The sequence below is a fragment of the Stenella coeruleoalba genome, assembly GCF_951394435.1.
Source record: "Stenella coeruleoalba genome assembly, chromosome: 3".
NCBI classification, from domain to species: Eukaryota; Metazoa; Chordata; class Mammalia; order Artiodactyla; family Delphinidae; genus Stenella; species Stenella coeruleoalba.
The window spans coordinates 126,539,457-126,556,594 of NC_137148.1; the positions used below are offsets into that span (position 1 = coordinate 126,539,457).

General features: G+C 37.1%; 1 protein-coding gene across 2 annotated transcripts; it reads right to left on the reverse strand.

Annotated features, from left to right (window-relative positions):
* Window positions 1–8,790: 8,790 nt before the first annotated feature.
* On the reverse strand, window positions 8,791–15,876 carry LOC307183549 (zinc finger protein 300-like). Of its 2 annotated transcripts, none has more exons than XM_079916228.1 (5): window positions 15,861–15,876; window positions 15,019–15,142; window positions 14,294–14,423; window positions 9,172–9,298; window positions 8,791–8,929 (listed from the first exon to the last, which is right to left on the reverse strand). In XM_079916228.1, exons 3-5 carry the CDS (start codon window positions 14,306–14,308, stop codon window positions 8,799–8,801), a joined length of 273 nt encoding a protein of 90 aa, XP_079772354.1. In that variant the 5' UTR covers window positions 14,309–14,423; window positions 15,019–15,142; window positions 15,861–15,876; the 3' UTR covers window positions 8,791–8,798. The 2 variants fall into 2 exon arrangements, with proteins under 2 accessions (XP_079772354.1, XP_079772353.1); XM_079916227.1 differs by having other exon boundaries at window positions 14,294–14,456.
* Between the last annotated feature and the right edge of the window lie 1,262 nt (window positions 15,877–17,138).

Below are 17,138 nucleotides of genomic sequence, written 5' to 3' on the forward strand. Positions count from 1 at the left end.
AATAAGAAGTGAGTATGGTTTATTGCAAAAAAAAAGATTACACACGTAAACAAGAACCACTTAAAAATAAATAAATAAATAAACAGAAGGAGCACCTTTGCGCAGGCATCACAAATCATGAACTAGTTCAAAACACAGTCTACAATGGAGAGTGAGGCAAGAGGGGCAGCATAACACAGTGGTCAAGAGCGTAGATTCTGGCATCAGAATAGTTGGGTTTGAATTATGATTTCTGATGAATGGAAACTAAGTTACTCTTTGTTTCTGTTTTGCTTTATTTTTGGTATCTTGATTTTCTTTTAGGTATAAAGGAAAGGAATTAAAGACAATTTTTGTTTGTTTTCTTTTGACCATGGAAAGTGTGTGCTGACTTTCAAAGCAGCTTTCTGGTTTTAAAATGTTGATATCAGCCTTTCTATAAAGATGCTCTCTTATTCGGTCTGGTGAAAAGATTCTGAGAGGAGGGTGTGATGACAATAGCATGCATTGGTAAAGAGATAGGCCATGATGGATGTGCTGCCTATTACCAACAAGATGATGAAGCTCCTCGTGGTGAGAAAGAAGTGCAGTCCATTAGGAGACTGGAAATGACCCCAGAAAACCATCTCAAGGATTACCTGAGATCCCCCACAGCTCCAGATTTGCAAAACTAGCTCCTGGACAGTAACAATGATTTCCTAGAGAATTTTGTAAATTTTCAGTCTCCTCACCAAGTCAGAAATACAGTATTTCTCTATCGCAGAAATGTATCAAAACCTCTGTAGTCCAGTTAGAGCACAAGCCATTAAAATGTAGAATCCTTAACATCCTCTTTTTTCTACCCACAAAATTCTCTTTCTAAGTCACATTTGCAGATGAACTCTTGACATATTTTCTCACGTTGATCATTTTTTTTTAAGTTTTTTTTAATGGCCAATTTTAAAGTCTTTTATTGAATTCGTTACAATATTGCTTCTGTTTTATGTTTTTTGGTTTTTTGGCCATGAGGCATGTGGGATCTTAAGCTTTTGCACAGCAAAGGATACCATAAACAAGACAAAAAGACAACCCTCAGAATGGGAGAAAATATTTGCAAATGAAGCAACTGACAAAGGATTAATCTCCAAAATATACAAGCAGGTCATGCAGCTCAGTATCAAAAAAACAAACAACCCAATCCAAAAATGGGTGGAAGACCTAAATAGACACTTCTCCAAAGTAGATATACAGATTACCAACAAACACATGAAAAGATGCTCAACATCACTAATCATTAGAGAAATGAACATCAAAACCATAATGAGGTATCACCTCACACTGGTCAGAATGGCCATCATCAAGAAATCTAGAAACAATAAATGTTGGAGAGGGTGTGGAGACAAGGGAACCCTCCTGCACTGTTGGTGGGAATGTAAATTGATACAGCCACTATGGAAAACAGTATGGAGGTTCCTTAAAAAACTAAAAATGGAACTACCATATGATCCCACTACTGGGCATATACCCAGAGAAAACCATAATTCAAAAAGAGACATGTACCACAATGTTCACTGCAGCACTATTTACAATAGCCAGGACATGGAAGCAACCTAAATGTACATCAACAAATGAATGGAGGAAGAAGATGTGATACATATACACAATGGAATATTACTCAGCCATAAAACGGAAAGAAACTGAGTTACTTGTAATGAGGTGGATGGACCTAGAGTCTGTCATACAGAGTAAAGTAAGTCAGAAAGAGAAAAACAAATACCATATGCTAACACACACATATGGAATCAAGAAAAACAAAACAAAACTGGTACCGATGAACCTAGTGGCAGGGCAGGAATAAAGATGCAGACGTAGAGAATGGACTTGAGGACACAGGGGAGGAAGGGCAAGCTGGGACGAAGCGAGAGAGTAGCATTGACATATATACACTACCAAATGTAAAATGGATGACTAGTGGGAAGCTGTTGCATAGTACAGGGAGATCAACTTGTTGCTTTGTGACAACCTAGAGGGGTGGGATAGGGAGCGTGGGAGGGAAGCACAAGAGGGAGGGGATATAGGGATATATGTATACATATAACTGATCCACTTTGTTGTACAGCAGAAACTAACACAACACTGTAAAGCAATTATACTCCAATAAATAAATAAATAAATAAATATATATATATATATATATATATAAAAGAAGGGGAAGTTGAGCTTTCACAGATCTTCCGACTATATCTCCTTGAATACTTATCCTGTTGGCATTTTTAGCTTACTAATGTAACTATTTTTAATTTGGTTGAATTTTTATAGCCATTGAAATGGAAAAATATTAAAGCTAAGGAATAACATAAGAACAGACTTTGTTCATCTATTGTTTTTACTGTTTTAGTAATATTAGTGTTGAAAATTTGAAGTTTGTTTAAGCATACTATAAGCAAAATAATTTAGTAATTCTGCTAACGTGGTTGGGGAACATTATTTTCAGTGTAAGATGAAATACTAGTAAAATATTAAGGATTTTATGAAAAGTATGAATGGAACAGTACAGACTCACAATTTAAAACAGTATGTTCTGATCCCTTTCCAAGTCCACTGAAGGTGGTCTAAACTTAATGACTGGGGTAGTATAACTAGGCATTTTCTTAACACTGTATTTAGAAGAATAGATGTTATTATAATGAACTCTATCAGCTTTTAATGTCATGTTTTGTGGGGTTTTTGTCTTTGAAAAATCTTCGCATAATGAAAGTCACAATTACTTTGTTTTCTTCTAGAACTTTATAGTTTTCACATTTACATTTATGCGCATGACCTTTTTCATGTTGATTTTTAGATATAGTATGAGTATGAGCTAGGAATCAAGAGTTTTTTGTATTGCTTTGTTTTCGCATATGGATTTCCAAATGTTCCAGCATTGTTTGTTGAAGACTACCTTCTGTCCATTAAGTTACCTTGACAACTTTGCTAAAAGTCTGTTATTCATATGTGTGGTTTGACTTCTATATTGTTTCATTGACCTGTCTATTCTTATGCCAATACTATATACTTGATTACTCTAGCTTTATAATAAGCCTTGAAATCAGGTAATATGGGTCTTCTTCTTTCTTTCCAAAGATGTCTTGTTTATTCTAGGTCTTTTGCATTTCCATGTACATTTTTGAATCAGATTGTCGAATTCTACACAAATGTCTGCTGAGTTTTTTGTGGGTGATTGCAATAAATATATAGATCAATTTGAGGAAAACTGATCTCTTAACAGTCAATATTGAATCTTTCTATCTGTAAATACAGTATATCTCCTCACTTTTTTAGATATTTTGTGAAACCCATTTATCAGGTCTAGTAGATTTTTTTGTAGTCTTTGAAATCTTCTGTGTAGAAGACCATGTTATCTGCAAATAAAGACAATTTTATTTTCCTTTCCTGACTGTATGCTCCACCACCCCCCCACTCCACTCCACCCCCCACCTTATTTTGTTTTCCCTACTGCACTGGCTAAGATCACCAGTACAATATTCACTAGGAAGAGCAGAACAGACATCTTTAACATTTCCCAATCTTGGGGCACACATTTAGTCTTTCACCATCAAATATGCTAACTTTAGAAGTTCTATAGATGTCCTTCAACAATTTGAGGAAGCTGCCCTTTATTCCTAGTTGCTGAGTTTTTATTCTAAATTGATGTGGAATTTTTGTCAAATAATTTTCCCCCATCTATAGAAATGACCATATAGTTATTCTTTTTAGGCTATTGGTATGTTGAATTATACCAAAATTTTTTTGTACATTGGACCAAACTTGCATTCTTGAATTAAACTCTATTTAGCCATGATGTACTTTTTTTTTTCAAAATATTTCTAGACTTGATTTGCAAATAGTCTGTTAAGGATGGTTGTGGCTATGTTCAGGAGAAATACTGGTCACTAATTTTTTTTTTCTTGTAATGTCTGTCTGGCTTTAGCATCAGGATAATGATAGACTCATAAAATATGTCAGGGATCCTTCCTCTTCTCTTTTCTGGAATAGATATTGTAGAATTGGCTTTTTTCTTTTTAATTTAGTTGTATTCAAATCTTTTCAATAACTTTTAAGTATCTTTAGAATCTGAATATGCCTACTGCTTCTTTTTCTTGCCTCATTGCACTGGCTAGCTCCTCTAGTAAAAAGCTGGAAAAAAAAAAAAAGCTGGTGAAATGTTAAACCAGGAGGTGCTAAATCTGAAATGAGATTTTTATAGAAACCCATTATCAGATCAATGAGGCTGCATAGGAGCTGTAACAGTGGAAGGATCAAATGGGAAGTCTATGAGGTGGGAACTGTGAATCTTTGTTAAACCTATATAAGGTCCATACCTGTCACTATATAAAACCCCCTCTTCACTAAATTTCTCTATATTCCCAATATGATCCCTTGTCCTTCTCATGTCTCCATAAGAGCCAGTTAGGACATCTTCTATGAGGAACCCTCAGAGTAGCTCAACCCATGAGGTGTACTCTTAGGCCTTCTATCCCAGATCTGAATGGCCAGTTATATCTGATGACAGTGCTATCAACTCAGTGTTAATAATGAGACCAGAAATTTGCCCACACAGGTTCCCACATCCCTCTCCATCAGGTATGCCCTCTCCCCTGCAGAGATTCTCACCCAGTTTCATAATAGATAGTTCAGCCATGCAGGAAGGGGATAAGGTGGGCATGAAATGTGAAGGAATCAAGTAGGAGCTAAGGGAAGAACAATGTGAACATGGGCAAACCATGTTTTACCATATAGACACCCTCATCCTTGCCAGGTATGCTCTCCTGCAGAGCAGCTCCAGCAGGGTCCTCATTTTAAGTCGCTCATGCAGGAATATGTGGGACCACAGGAAATTTTAGAGGTATTAAGTTCTCAAATCTATGGCAGGCATGAATTCTTACCCCAAGAGTTTTCCTTTGTTAGGTGTCCTCAGTTCCGGGGAGAACAGTTGCAGCTGCAGGACAGGGGTCATAAAGGAACTAAAGTGACATTAGACAGGGTCTTTATGTGCAAACACAATGGCTTATATAAATGTATGTAAAAAATAATAAAAGTATAATAAAATCTCACTTTAACATACCAGGAATCAAGACTACCATGGTCAAAGACAGTTAAATCAATCAGTCATAGGAATGGGGTACATAAGCAGAGTATCCGGACTGCAAAGCAAGTTCAGATGTATCATATTACTCTTAGCATCCTGTTATAGGACAATAGAAAGATGAAAAGAACTAACATTAACTGAAAGTGTGCTCTACACTGTACATTTATTTACCAATAAGAAAAAATATTCAGATGGGTAAAGTAGGCTTGCCTGAAGTCACACAATCTTTTGAGTAGTTGAGCCAGGATTAAAACCCAAACCATCTGGTTCAGTACCAAAGTCTTTCCACTATACCAAATTCCCAGTAAGAGAGAGTAAGGAGGAGATTTGGTCAAGAAGCATCAATTTCAAGGTCCAGGGTCCTTCCAGAGATACAGATCAACTTATATGCTTGAGATGGGAAAATGTACAATTATCACCTTTACTGAATCTGATCAACCTATCTTTCCATCTTTGTATAAGAATTTTACATGTATATTTAGGGATCATGTTAAGCAACCCCCCACCCTTTTTTTTTTTTTTTTGACTGCTCTGCACAGCTTGCAGGATCTTAGTTCCCTGACCAGGGATTGAACCTGGGCCACAGCAGTGAAAGCACCAAGTCCTCCACCAAGGAACTCCCAAGCCCCTCCTTATTAATACAGTTTCTAGGAATTGATTTTTTTAACTCAAGTTTTCTTCATGTCCTTTATAGGGAATTACTGTACATGGCCAAAATAATGGCAAGCTAATATTAGCAATTTCACAATGTGTTTATTGTTATGGTATAATAAGGAATATGTAATTTGACAATATTCTATATACATAATTTGTTCTACTGACCATTCAGTTCATGACTTTAAAAGCTTTACATGCCATGGTGAAATGTCCTTCATTTATGTAATTATTTCCCAACATCTTTGCTGAGTTAGGTATCACCACACTACAGACATGAATTCTCTTGTAAAATTTTCTCTATAAAGATGTTGTCCACAAATTTATCAAATTAATCACGTTTCTGTTGTTTATTAAGGCTTGAGCTAATACTGAAAGCTTGTCTGTGTTTTTAGTTTATTATGATTTTACCACTGCTGTGAATTCTCTGATGTACAGTGAGTTGTGATTTCTGGATGAAGGCTTTCCCACATACAGCACACTGATAAGGTCTTTCCCCTGTATGAATTCTCTGATGTAAAACAAGGTCTGATTTCTGAGAAAATGCCTTTCCACATTCAGCACATATATAAGGTTTCTCTCCTGTATGAATCCGCTGATGCCCTGGGAGGTGAGACTTTTGAGAGAAGGCTTTTCCACATTCAGTACAAACGTAAGGTTTTTCTCCTGTGTGAATCCTCTGATGTCCAATGAGATGTGATTTCTGACAGAAGGCTTTTCCACATTCACTGCATTTATAGGGCTTTTCTCCAGTATGCGTTCTCTGATGTATAATGAGCTGTGACTTCCGGGAGAAGGTCTTCCCACATGCAGTACATTCGTAAGGTTTCTCCCCAGTATGAATTAACTGGTGTGTAATGAGTTCTGTCTTCCTGCTGAAGGCTTCCTCACATTGAGCACATTTGTAGGGTTTCTCTCCAGTGTGAATCCTTTTATGTATGATGAGGTGGGACTTCTCACAGAAGGCTTTTCCACATTCAGTACACTCATAGGGCTTCTCTCCAGTATGAGCTCTATGATGTATAATCAGCTGTGACTTCTGGGAGAAGGCCTTACCACACTCTCTACATTCATAAGGTTTTTCTCCAGTGTGAATTCTCTGATGTATAATGAGGGGTGATTTCTGGGAGAAGGCTTTTCCACAGTCACTACATTCATATGGTTTTTCCCCAGTATGAACTCTTTGATGGATAATGAGGGATGATTTTTGAGAAAAGGCTTTTCCACATTCAGAACATTCATAAGGTTTCTCCCCAGTATGAATTCTTTGATGTACAATAAGGTGAAACTTCTCACTGAAAGCTTTCCCACATGCACCACAATTGTATGGTTTCTTCCCAGTATGAATTCGTTGATGTACAATGAGCTGTGACTTCTTAGCAAAGGCTTTTCCACATGTAATACATACACAGGTTTTCTCCTTAGTTTCAACATTCTGATACTGAATAAGGGATTGTTTCTTGCTGAAAATGTTTCCACACTCATTATCATCACAGGGAATTACTCGATTGTGAATTTTCTCAGGATCAGGATTGGACACACCATGGATGGATGATTTTCCACATGCAAAACTCTCATCAGGGTTTTTTCCTGAATTGCTCTTATTACAACTAGGTAGGTCAATACTAGATTTCAAGTCATTTTTAAATGTATCACAGTTATGAGGTCTTTGTCTTGAAGTATCTGACCCTATGCATTCTTGAAATATTTTGCCCAATGCATTATATTTGTGGTCTGACTCCACAGTCATTGTTTTGTTGTTGATGACTGTTACTTGCCTGAAAAGTCTGTTTTTCTGACATCTCTGTAGGTGGCCATCACCTTGACAGACTTTTAACATGGAGTAAAATGAACCATCCTTTGTGACTCCTTTCAGTATCTTATTATGGAAGGAAACAGACCCCAAAATACATGATTGGGTGTTGTCAAGGTTACTTTTCCTGTCTAAAGGAAAGAAAGATAAAATAAAACAGTCATAAAGAATAATTAATAGAATGCAGAGGAGTATAAAAAATGACTGATCCAATGAAGGTGATGAACTCAAAACAGGGATGAGACAGGCCATTTCATAAGACAGACAGCAAATAGTATGATGAGGGAAATGGTTAGACAAGGATGTTAAAGCGAAATATTTATGGAAAAACTATACCTAAAGGAGATAGGAAACTATCTGAGTTATTATCACTCTAATCTTGGATTACTCTTCTAGAGTCTTCCCATTTCTCCTGCTTTCTGAAGGGAAATGCTTTTCACCTTTCAAATGCGTTTATTTTATAATTTGCTATATATACTTGACTAGTATTATCCTGCCACCACTAGCCAAAGAAACAAGGTCTCTTCTGTATTCAAAATACTTTAACTCTCCTCAGTCTACTTTCTTAAATAACGACTAATACAAACAATAGAAAAACCCAAAATCCTGCTGTGGATTCAGTATCAGATTCACACCAAGAATCCAAGCTTGAATTCCACAGTTCCCCATAAATTCTTTCTCTACATTATCAAATAAAACTAGCAAAGTTCTCCCAGAAAAGCCATATTTCCCTAACTTCAAGGTTTTGTTCATATACTCTTCATGCCCACCCCCCATCAACAGTTTGTCTTCACCTTCCTCTCTCAGCATCATCAATACTCAATATATCTTTCAAAGCAGCTACAGCTGCATGCTCTGAAAAATGCTTTTACAAATTCTGTTTCGTTTCTTTAGACTCTAATTTTCTCTGAACTTTTAAAAACAGTAGCAGTATTTGACATTTAATTCTGTAATGCAACCTGTGTTCTTAGAAGGAATTTGCCTTCTATTGCCTATTAAGCCTTTTCATAAAATGCATTAAATATATATTAAATATATTAAACAAATATATATTTAATACATAATATATACACATACAATCAATAAGAAATAGCTATCCCCTATAAAGGTTCACAGTTATTTAACTGATTAATTATTTGTTGAATGCCTACTAAATTCTCAGCATAGGAACAAAGAATAAGAGAATTCACTAAGGAGAGAAACATAAGCCTCAGGCATCAATCAATTAAAAAAAAACCTGATATTTCACTTCCCTTGTCGCCCATCTGCCTGATCTTCATATGGATAGATCCAATTTGGTATGGCTCTCTTTATGATCCATGGATCTTCTCCTTGTTCCAACTTGGAGATGACATCTGGTTTGGAAACTGGATGCCCTATTAAATGGAAATCAGAGGAAATGGGATAGACTGCACAGAAGGCAAAAGAGAAGGTGCAGTTTAAGGAGGTCTACAATGAAGTAGTACATTTGGCCCTCAGCAAAGTAATTACCTCCATTGGGGAAGGTACGAAGATCATAAAAGTCATTATATATGTCAGGAACCACCTAACCGCAGAGACTGATAAGGAAAGGCACTTGATTGGACAAGTCTGAGTTATACAGGGAAGTCATCCTTACCCATTGAGACCAGGTGGCTGTAGTTCTCCAGCATCACATCCCTGTACAGGGTCTTCTGAGCAGGGTCCAGCTGCTGCCACTCCTCCTGGGTGAAATCCACAGCCACATCCTTGAATGATACTAACCCCTGTAACAGTATATTCCTGTTAATCTAAAGTGATCATTCTTATCATCTCTAATATAGTATGCAAAACTATACCTACATCTAGTTTTGTATCAGAGTATTTGGGAGAACCAATGTAAAATCCTGCCTTTGGCAAGAAGACCCAGACAGTACAGGAAAACAGAAAAGGTAAATCATAAAATGCCTACCTAATACAAATGGTAATTTAAGGGCAGCATTAAAGCAGCTGAGAGGAATTTTGGAAAACAATTCAAGTATGTAATAATAAAGAAACAATTACTTAAATTTGATGGAATAATATACAGCTCTTTCAACATGTGGAAATACTTACATGAAAGAATAAATGAAGAAAAACAGCATAAGTTAATATGTACACACTGAATATAACTATGAAAATGTATCTCTGTGCACTAATAAATTAGAAAAGAAATAGCATTACATAAAGATATGAGTTTAATATAAAAAAAAACACACAGCTGAGAGGAAGATGTATTATTCAATGAATAGTACTGAAACAACTGGACAGTTAACAGGAAAAGAATAATGTTGAAGCCATATGTTAAAGGATGAATTGTATACCCTGAAAATTCATAAGTTGAAGTCCTAACCCCTAGTACCTCAGAATGTGACCTTATTTGGAAATAGGGTTACTGCAGATGTAATTAGTTATATGAGGTTATTAGGGTGGACCCTAACCCAATATGACTGAGGTCCACATCAAAAGAAGAAATCTGAACAGAGAGAGACACACACACAGAGGGAAGACAGTATGAAGAGACATGAGGAGAAGATAGTTATCTACAAGCCAAAGAGAGAGACTTGGAACAGATCCTTCTCTCACAGCCCTCAGAAGGAACCAGTCTTGCTGATACCTTAAGTTCTGACTTCTAGTCTGCAGAACTGTGACACAAAAAATTTCTGTTGTTTAACCCACACAGTGTGTGGTATTCTGTTAGGGCAGCCCTAGCTGCCATAATAAAATACATCAATTATAACTAATACAATGATATCTTATGTCTTGGAAAAGAGAAAAATATATATTCTGGATGGAGTAAAAATTTAAACTCTAAAAATACCCAAAATTATATAACAACAAAACAAAACCTGGCTGGGAAGATTTTTATTAATAATTTTTTTAAATTAATGTATTTATTTTTGGCTGCATTGGGTCTTTGTTGCTGCACGCAGGCTTTCTCTAGTTACTGGGAGCAGGGGCTATTCTTCCTCGTGGTGCACAGGCTTCTCATCGCGGTGGCTTCTCTTGTTGTGGAGCATGCACTCTAGGGGTCACAGACTTCAGCAGTTGTGGCATGTGGGCTCAGCAGTTGTGGCTCGCAGGCTCTAGGGCGCAGGCTCAGTAGTTGTGGCGCACGGGCTTAGATGCTCCGCTGCATGTGGGATCTTCTTGGACCAGGGCTCGAACCCATGTCCCCTGCATTGGCAGGCATGTTCTTAACCACTGCACCACGAGGGAAGCCCTTTATTAATAATTATAGAGAAGGATTTTTAAAGTATAACACATAAAAAAGAGAAAAGCCGCATTTAGAGAATCAGAGAATGTCAGAGTTCTTGAAGATTCTAATCCAATCCCCTCATTTCATAGGAAAGAAATCTTAGCTTCTTCTAAATCTAACAGTTCTCCTATATATATGCAATAGCTAGGAATATAATGAAATACATCAATTATAACAGCAATATTGAAAAACACACTTAAGAAATATGCAGGAAACATTCACGAGAAAACTATAACAAATTATTGACATGACACTGAAATAAAGGACTTGGGTAACTGCAGAGCCAGAGGTGTTTCTGGAGGGTAAACTATTTTAATTATGCCACCATTATGTATGTTCATAATAGTTGTCACCTAATAGTGGAATCTGAGTGATTTTTATTATTTTAAACTACTTTTGAGGGTTTTGCCCTAATTATTCCATTATTATCAAATATTGCTTTCAGAATGAAAAAAAAATTAAATATCAACATTCCCCTGCTTAAAAGACTCCTTTGGGTCCATCCTTGCATATATAATTAGTCTCACCTCAATCATCTCAATGTTAAGGTTTCTCTCACCCCACATCAAGTCTCATATTCACACCATCAAGCTGCCAAGCATTCAGTTTGTTCCCATAACAACCCCTTTAGTTTTCCCACTTTACATATGAGAGAATTGAGGATTACACTGGTTAAGTCACTTCTTGCCAGAGGTTACACTGAATATATGACTGATTAACTGTCAGATTTAAAAGCGGGTGTCCTGACTCAGTAGCTGGGTTCTTGACCACTGTACTTATTCCACAATGCCTTCCTTGATACTGTAAACAAGACCTTTTATATTTTATTACCTTAATGCCGCCTTCAGACAAACTTGCCATGAGACACCCTCCGCTTTAGTTTTCTTCAAATTCTCAGCCTTTTCTACTTTTTCAAATGCTGTTTCCTATCCTCATCCTACTTCCTTCATGATCCAGAACTTAATAATCTTTTAAGACTCTTATCCTTGACTTATTTATAAAGCTGGCTGCTCCCCCTTATCAACTATAAAAGTCCCTTGCTCCCATGTCTATTATAGAGCTTTTATGTGTTAATGTTAGTTTCCACATCTGTTCACCCCATTTTTCTCTGCATTCTTCCCAAGAAAGAACCATGTGTAACTCTTGAGATATTTCACAGCCAGCCAGCACCTGTGACATATATTGACTACTCAAGAAATGTTTGCTAAAAAGGAATGAATGAAAATTATAGAGAATAAAATAAATTTCATGCTTAGTTAAGAACAGTTTTGTGCACTGTCAATAATATTCTTGTGATCTAAAGAACAGTAACATGAGGAAGATAAATGTAGAATGTAGAGGGAAACCATTCTGATAAGAAAATTAATAAACGTAATGCTGACATTCTAACTTTGCTTTATCAATGATACTAGAATGCTTTAATATACTAAATATGTATAAATTTTGTTAATTTTGAGTAAAATAGTGCATAATCAGTGGAAAATTGTACTTTCCAATCAGCTACAAGCAATTTTTACTGCTTGAGTGACTGGAAGAATGGAAGAGATGGAGGAAATGGAAGCGGAGTAGGTGTTAAGAGGGAGAAAAGAAAGATAGATACGTGTGAAAATGATGACTTCACTTCTGGACTGTATGGAAAAAATATAAATCTTTCTTCCTGAGCTAATAAGCAAGTTAATTAGCCATGATAGTTGGATTTATTGGGCCAATAAAAAATCCATTTTCATCTTTAAAGCAGCTCTAACAGAAATATAAAGCCAACCAGGTAAGTAATTTTAAATTTTCTAGTAGCAACATTCAAAAAATTATTTTCAATAATATATATTTATCCCAGTATATTCAAAATATCATTTCAACATGTAATCAATCTTTAAAAGTTATTAATGAATTTCTGCAATTATATCTTCAAAACCCACAATGTACTTTACACTCAAAGCACACTTCAATTCAGACTAGCCAATTTCAAGTGCTCAATAACCACATGAGGCTGATGGCTCTATATTGGACAGCACAGCTCCAAAGCTACTGAGACCCAAAAAGGAAAAAAAACCTGTCTTTTCACAATAGAACTCATTTGTTAAGCTTCACTGTAAAATATACATAAGAACTCCTAATGCAAAAGCTGATTCCAAGATTTGACAATAATAATGATGATATAATAATAATAGCTCATACTTAAATTTAAAACAAACCATCCCCAGTTACTGTTCTAAGTGTGGTTTTTACTCAATTTCCACAACAACCCTATGAGGATTACAATCTCCATTTTACAGATGAAGAAACAATTCCAGTCCACAGGGTATATTATGGATCTGCTAAAATAATAAAGGAGAATTCTATATACCAGCATAGGAAGATATTCAAAATGCATACAAAAATTTTTATACTGGACAGTAAAGTTAAAAATCAAGTTGCAAAACAGAATGTTTACTATAACATTATTTTTCCCCAAAAAAGGAACAAGAAAGTAAGAGACACCCCTGGCACTGGTACTATTACACATGTACGCTCCATCACAAGGTTAGAAACAAATGGTTAATACTGATAATCTCAGGAGGAGGGGAGTTTAAGTTAAAAGGTCCCTCAGTGTTTAAATTTTTATGTTTTTATATAGTTAAAGATTTTTATACCGTATATATAGTGAATATTGGCAGGGAGAAAAAATAACAGACTGTTAAAAACAGAAACACAGAGAAGGAACTAGCCCCAAGTTAGACAGTAACCCTACAAACTCTGAAACCATAGTAAAGGGTTCAGTGACCCTTGCTCTCCAAAGCTCTGCCAGACAATTATATTTCAAGAACTACTTTTTGAAAGAAATATGTATTTTGGAAGACCATTCAAAACGTATCCATCCTATATTATCTAGACTTTATCGATAGAGAAAGCTGGCTAATAGGAAGCCTCTATAATCAATCTGGTCCTCTAAAGAAGAGATCAACAAACTTTTTCAGTAAAGTATATATTTTCAGCATTGCAGGCCATATGGTGCCATTGTACTACAAAAAAAGCCATAGACAATATGTAAACAAATGGCATGGCTGTGTTGCCAATAAAACTTTATTTACAAAAACAGTTGCAGAACTGAATTTAAGCAATAGTTTGATGACTCCAGCTCTAAAGGATAAAGTTAAGGAGTTTGGCTATGACATTATGATAACTTCCCTCTAAAAGAAATCATTCTGTGATACAGCTACAAGAAATTTATAATTACATTTACCACAGGAGTGTTGGTGAGAACACTGCACACTCCACCACCTAGAGAAAGACCCAAAAATGAAATCTTAGTCTTATATGGCAAGAAATAATTTCTTCCCATGGGAAATGTATCTGTCTACATATTACCTAGAAACTCTTTCTAGGTCTGGATCTTTATTTTGGCTGTCTTTCCCTGATCCTAATTTTAGCTATCTTCATTTTTCCATTTGATTGTATGAAGAACCAAAATAAGAAATTTAAGAAATTAAAAATTAAAGCAACTCACCTGGGACTTCATCATTTTCTGTTCTCTTCTAAAAAGGTAGATGCGTGAAAAGGCAAAATTGGTGATCAGAAGGATGTTTTTACAGATCAGATGCAGACTGCAGGTTCCACATTCACCAGTCTAGAAGCAACTACCACAGAAGTCAGGTAGATGTTAGGCCAACCTGTGGGAGAAGACTGTTCGGTCTTTATACAAAGATCAGCACGTATCATGTGAAGGAAGTCCTCTTGTGACTACATACTATGATCATACAGAACTTGGACAAGGTTTTTTAATTTAATTGTATAGATGTGAACATATGTTTCCTGTTGATTTATTAACAATTTATTTTCTCCACTATGAACCAGCAATTCCACTCTAATGTTTTCATAAGGCAATACACACACACACACACACACACACACACACACACACACAAAGATGAAGCTCCCCGGCAATAAGAATGGGTAATGAGCAAATGAAAAACTGAGGAATGTATTCCCTTATTCCCCAGAAAGGAATCAGCAGCTGAATTCTAATAATCTCCCAAGAGCTCTCATATTTTTCTTCAACTCAGCAGACTTTCCTGCCAATCAATATTCATGGACCAAAATGTTAATTTTAAGATGTTTTCCGTTTAAATTTTTATTGCTGCTTTCAACAGTATGGTTGTCTGCATATAAAAATGGTGGTATGTTGGAACCACTGATACAACGGAATATACCCTAACGTAAGAAGGTACATACCTGGGAAATCCTTCTCAGTCCCAGGAGTCAGGTAGGTAAGACTTAACTGGTTCAGAGGAAGTGGGTGCTCCCATGATAGAGAGACTGCTTTATATGGGGTATTCCAGGCTTTGTCAAAATAGATCTGGAAGGAAACAACCATGAGAAATAGTCATACTTATCTCTGGGCACCCAACATGTGTTCAATAAATGTTTCTTGAATAAAGTATAAAATGATTTCAATAAACTTAGAAAGAGGTAGGACGAAAATCACACTTTTCATAATAATCCTATCTTTTTTGATTTGTTTGGTCTTGTTTCAAAATGATCATTTTTATGCGGGGCACCAGACTAAGGGCATAATGGTTGAGAAGACATTTGACCTTTAAGGTTGCGTATGACCTGTGGAAATTTTAATGTATGTAAAAAACAGTAGGGCTGATCATCAAGATTCCCTGATCCCGTTACTGCTCCCTCCAAATCTCTGAATCCTCGGACCTAGCAATCACATACCCCACAGATCTGCCCCATGCCCACCACATCACTGACTGCCACATGGATGCCCTCATCATTTAGTCCACAGTCTCCCTCACCAATCACTGATTCCTCAGAGTCCCCTAAATCCCTGACCCAGTCATCACCAGTCAGTCCCCCTACACACCATTTCTGATCCCACAGACAACTCCGTCACTGACACACCGTTATCCAATTACTAACCTCACAGCTCACCCCATCCCTGACTCCCAAATAAGCCCAACCCTAATCCTACATACCTTCCCCACCAGTGACTTCATCAGTCTCCAATCACTGACACTCACGGACCCCTCCCGTGCCATTACCAATCCAAAAGACTCACTCCTCACCACACATGTCCGCCTTCTGACCTGCAGTTCCGTTATCAGATCTAGAAACGCCCGTCACGGCTTAACCCGGGACAGCTGTCACATCCATAGCGGCGAACTCTCCCGCTTCCTGTCTGGGTGAGCAAAGCACTGGGCTCCCGGGCCTGCGCTGTTCGGTACCGGGCAGCTTTGCCCACTCCGCACCCTGGGCGGCTTTGTTCAGGAGGCAATATGGCCGCTCCCATGCGCTGTGTCTCAGTGGGAGCCGCCATCTTGAGAGGCCGGCCGGTTCCGTACAAGCAGAGGAATTCGGTTTATTCGGAGGCTGGGCTGTACCATCGCGGCAGCGAGGGTAGGGGGAAAAGATGACATAAAGGAGAATTATACAAACCAGTAACATGCAAAATTTTGCAGAGAGATTTTATAGGAGGACTGGGTAAGCAGTTTGAGTGAATGTCCTCTATTAGAAAGCTTCATTTGGTGGAAGAGGAAGAATTTGGAACAGTAAAATATTCTCATTGGAGACTTTACCTAAAAGTGTTTGTAAATGGCACAGCCCTCTACCGGGCGATTCTACTTGCTGAGAGGGGTGAAAACGTGGAATGGAGATTCCACTGTGGGAAAAAGGGGCCAGAATGATGGAAGAGTTCACTGAGGAGCAGAGAAAGAGGACACACAGAAATAATGAACTTTACGCTAAAAACGACTGTATGGAATTCTCTAGGGGAAACTACTACAACTGCAGTAACAAGTTGCAGAGGCCGACTGAAGAAAATAAAGTGAGAGGGAAGAGGAGATGAGAATCAGAGACTAGGAGAAAACAAGAATAATGGGGGAAGGAGAAGCTTGTGGAGACAGACAGATGGGAAACTTAAGCGTGAAAAATGGAAGCACAGGAACAGAAGTGGGAAACCGGACACAACACGGGAGACTGAGACCGAGAAGGAGGAGACTAAAACAACAGAAGGAAAGAAAAGAGAGGAAGAGAGTGAGGAGGTTAGACTTCAGGGAAAAAAATAACTTGATTAAAAAAAAAAGAACCAACGAAACACATCATAACTTTTACCTTACATCAAGCTTTTTTACTTAAAAAAAAGGCATACTAACAAAGTGCTGGTTCCTGTACATAAATAGATACAATTTTGAATCATCATAGATTTCACAACAGCCATGATTTCTGGCTTGTGTGTAATTAAGTGAGCAGCAATTTTACATTAGCAGTTTTGTTTCCCATGTCAAATAAAAACATGTCTGGATTTAGATATGAAGACATTTTATTCAGAAAGATTACTGCAATAG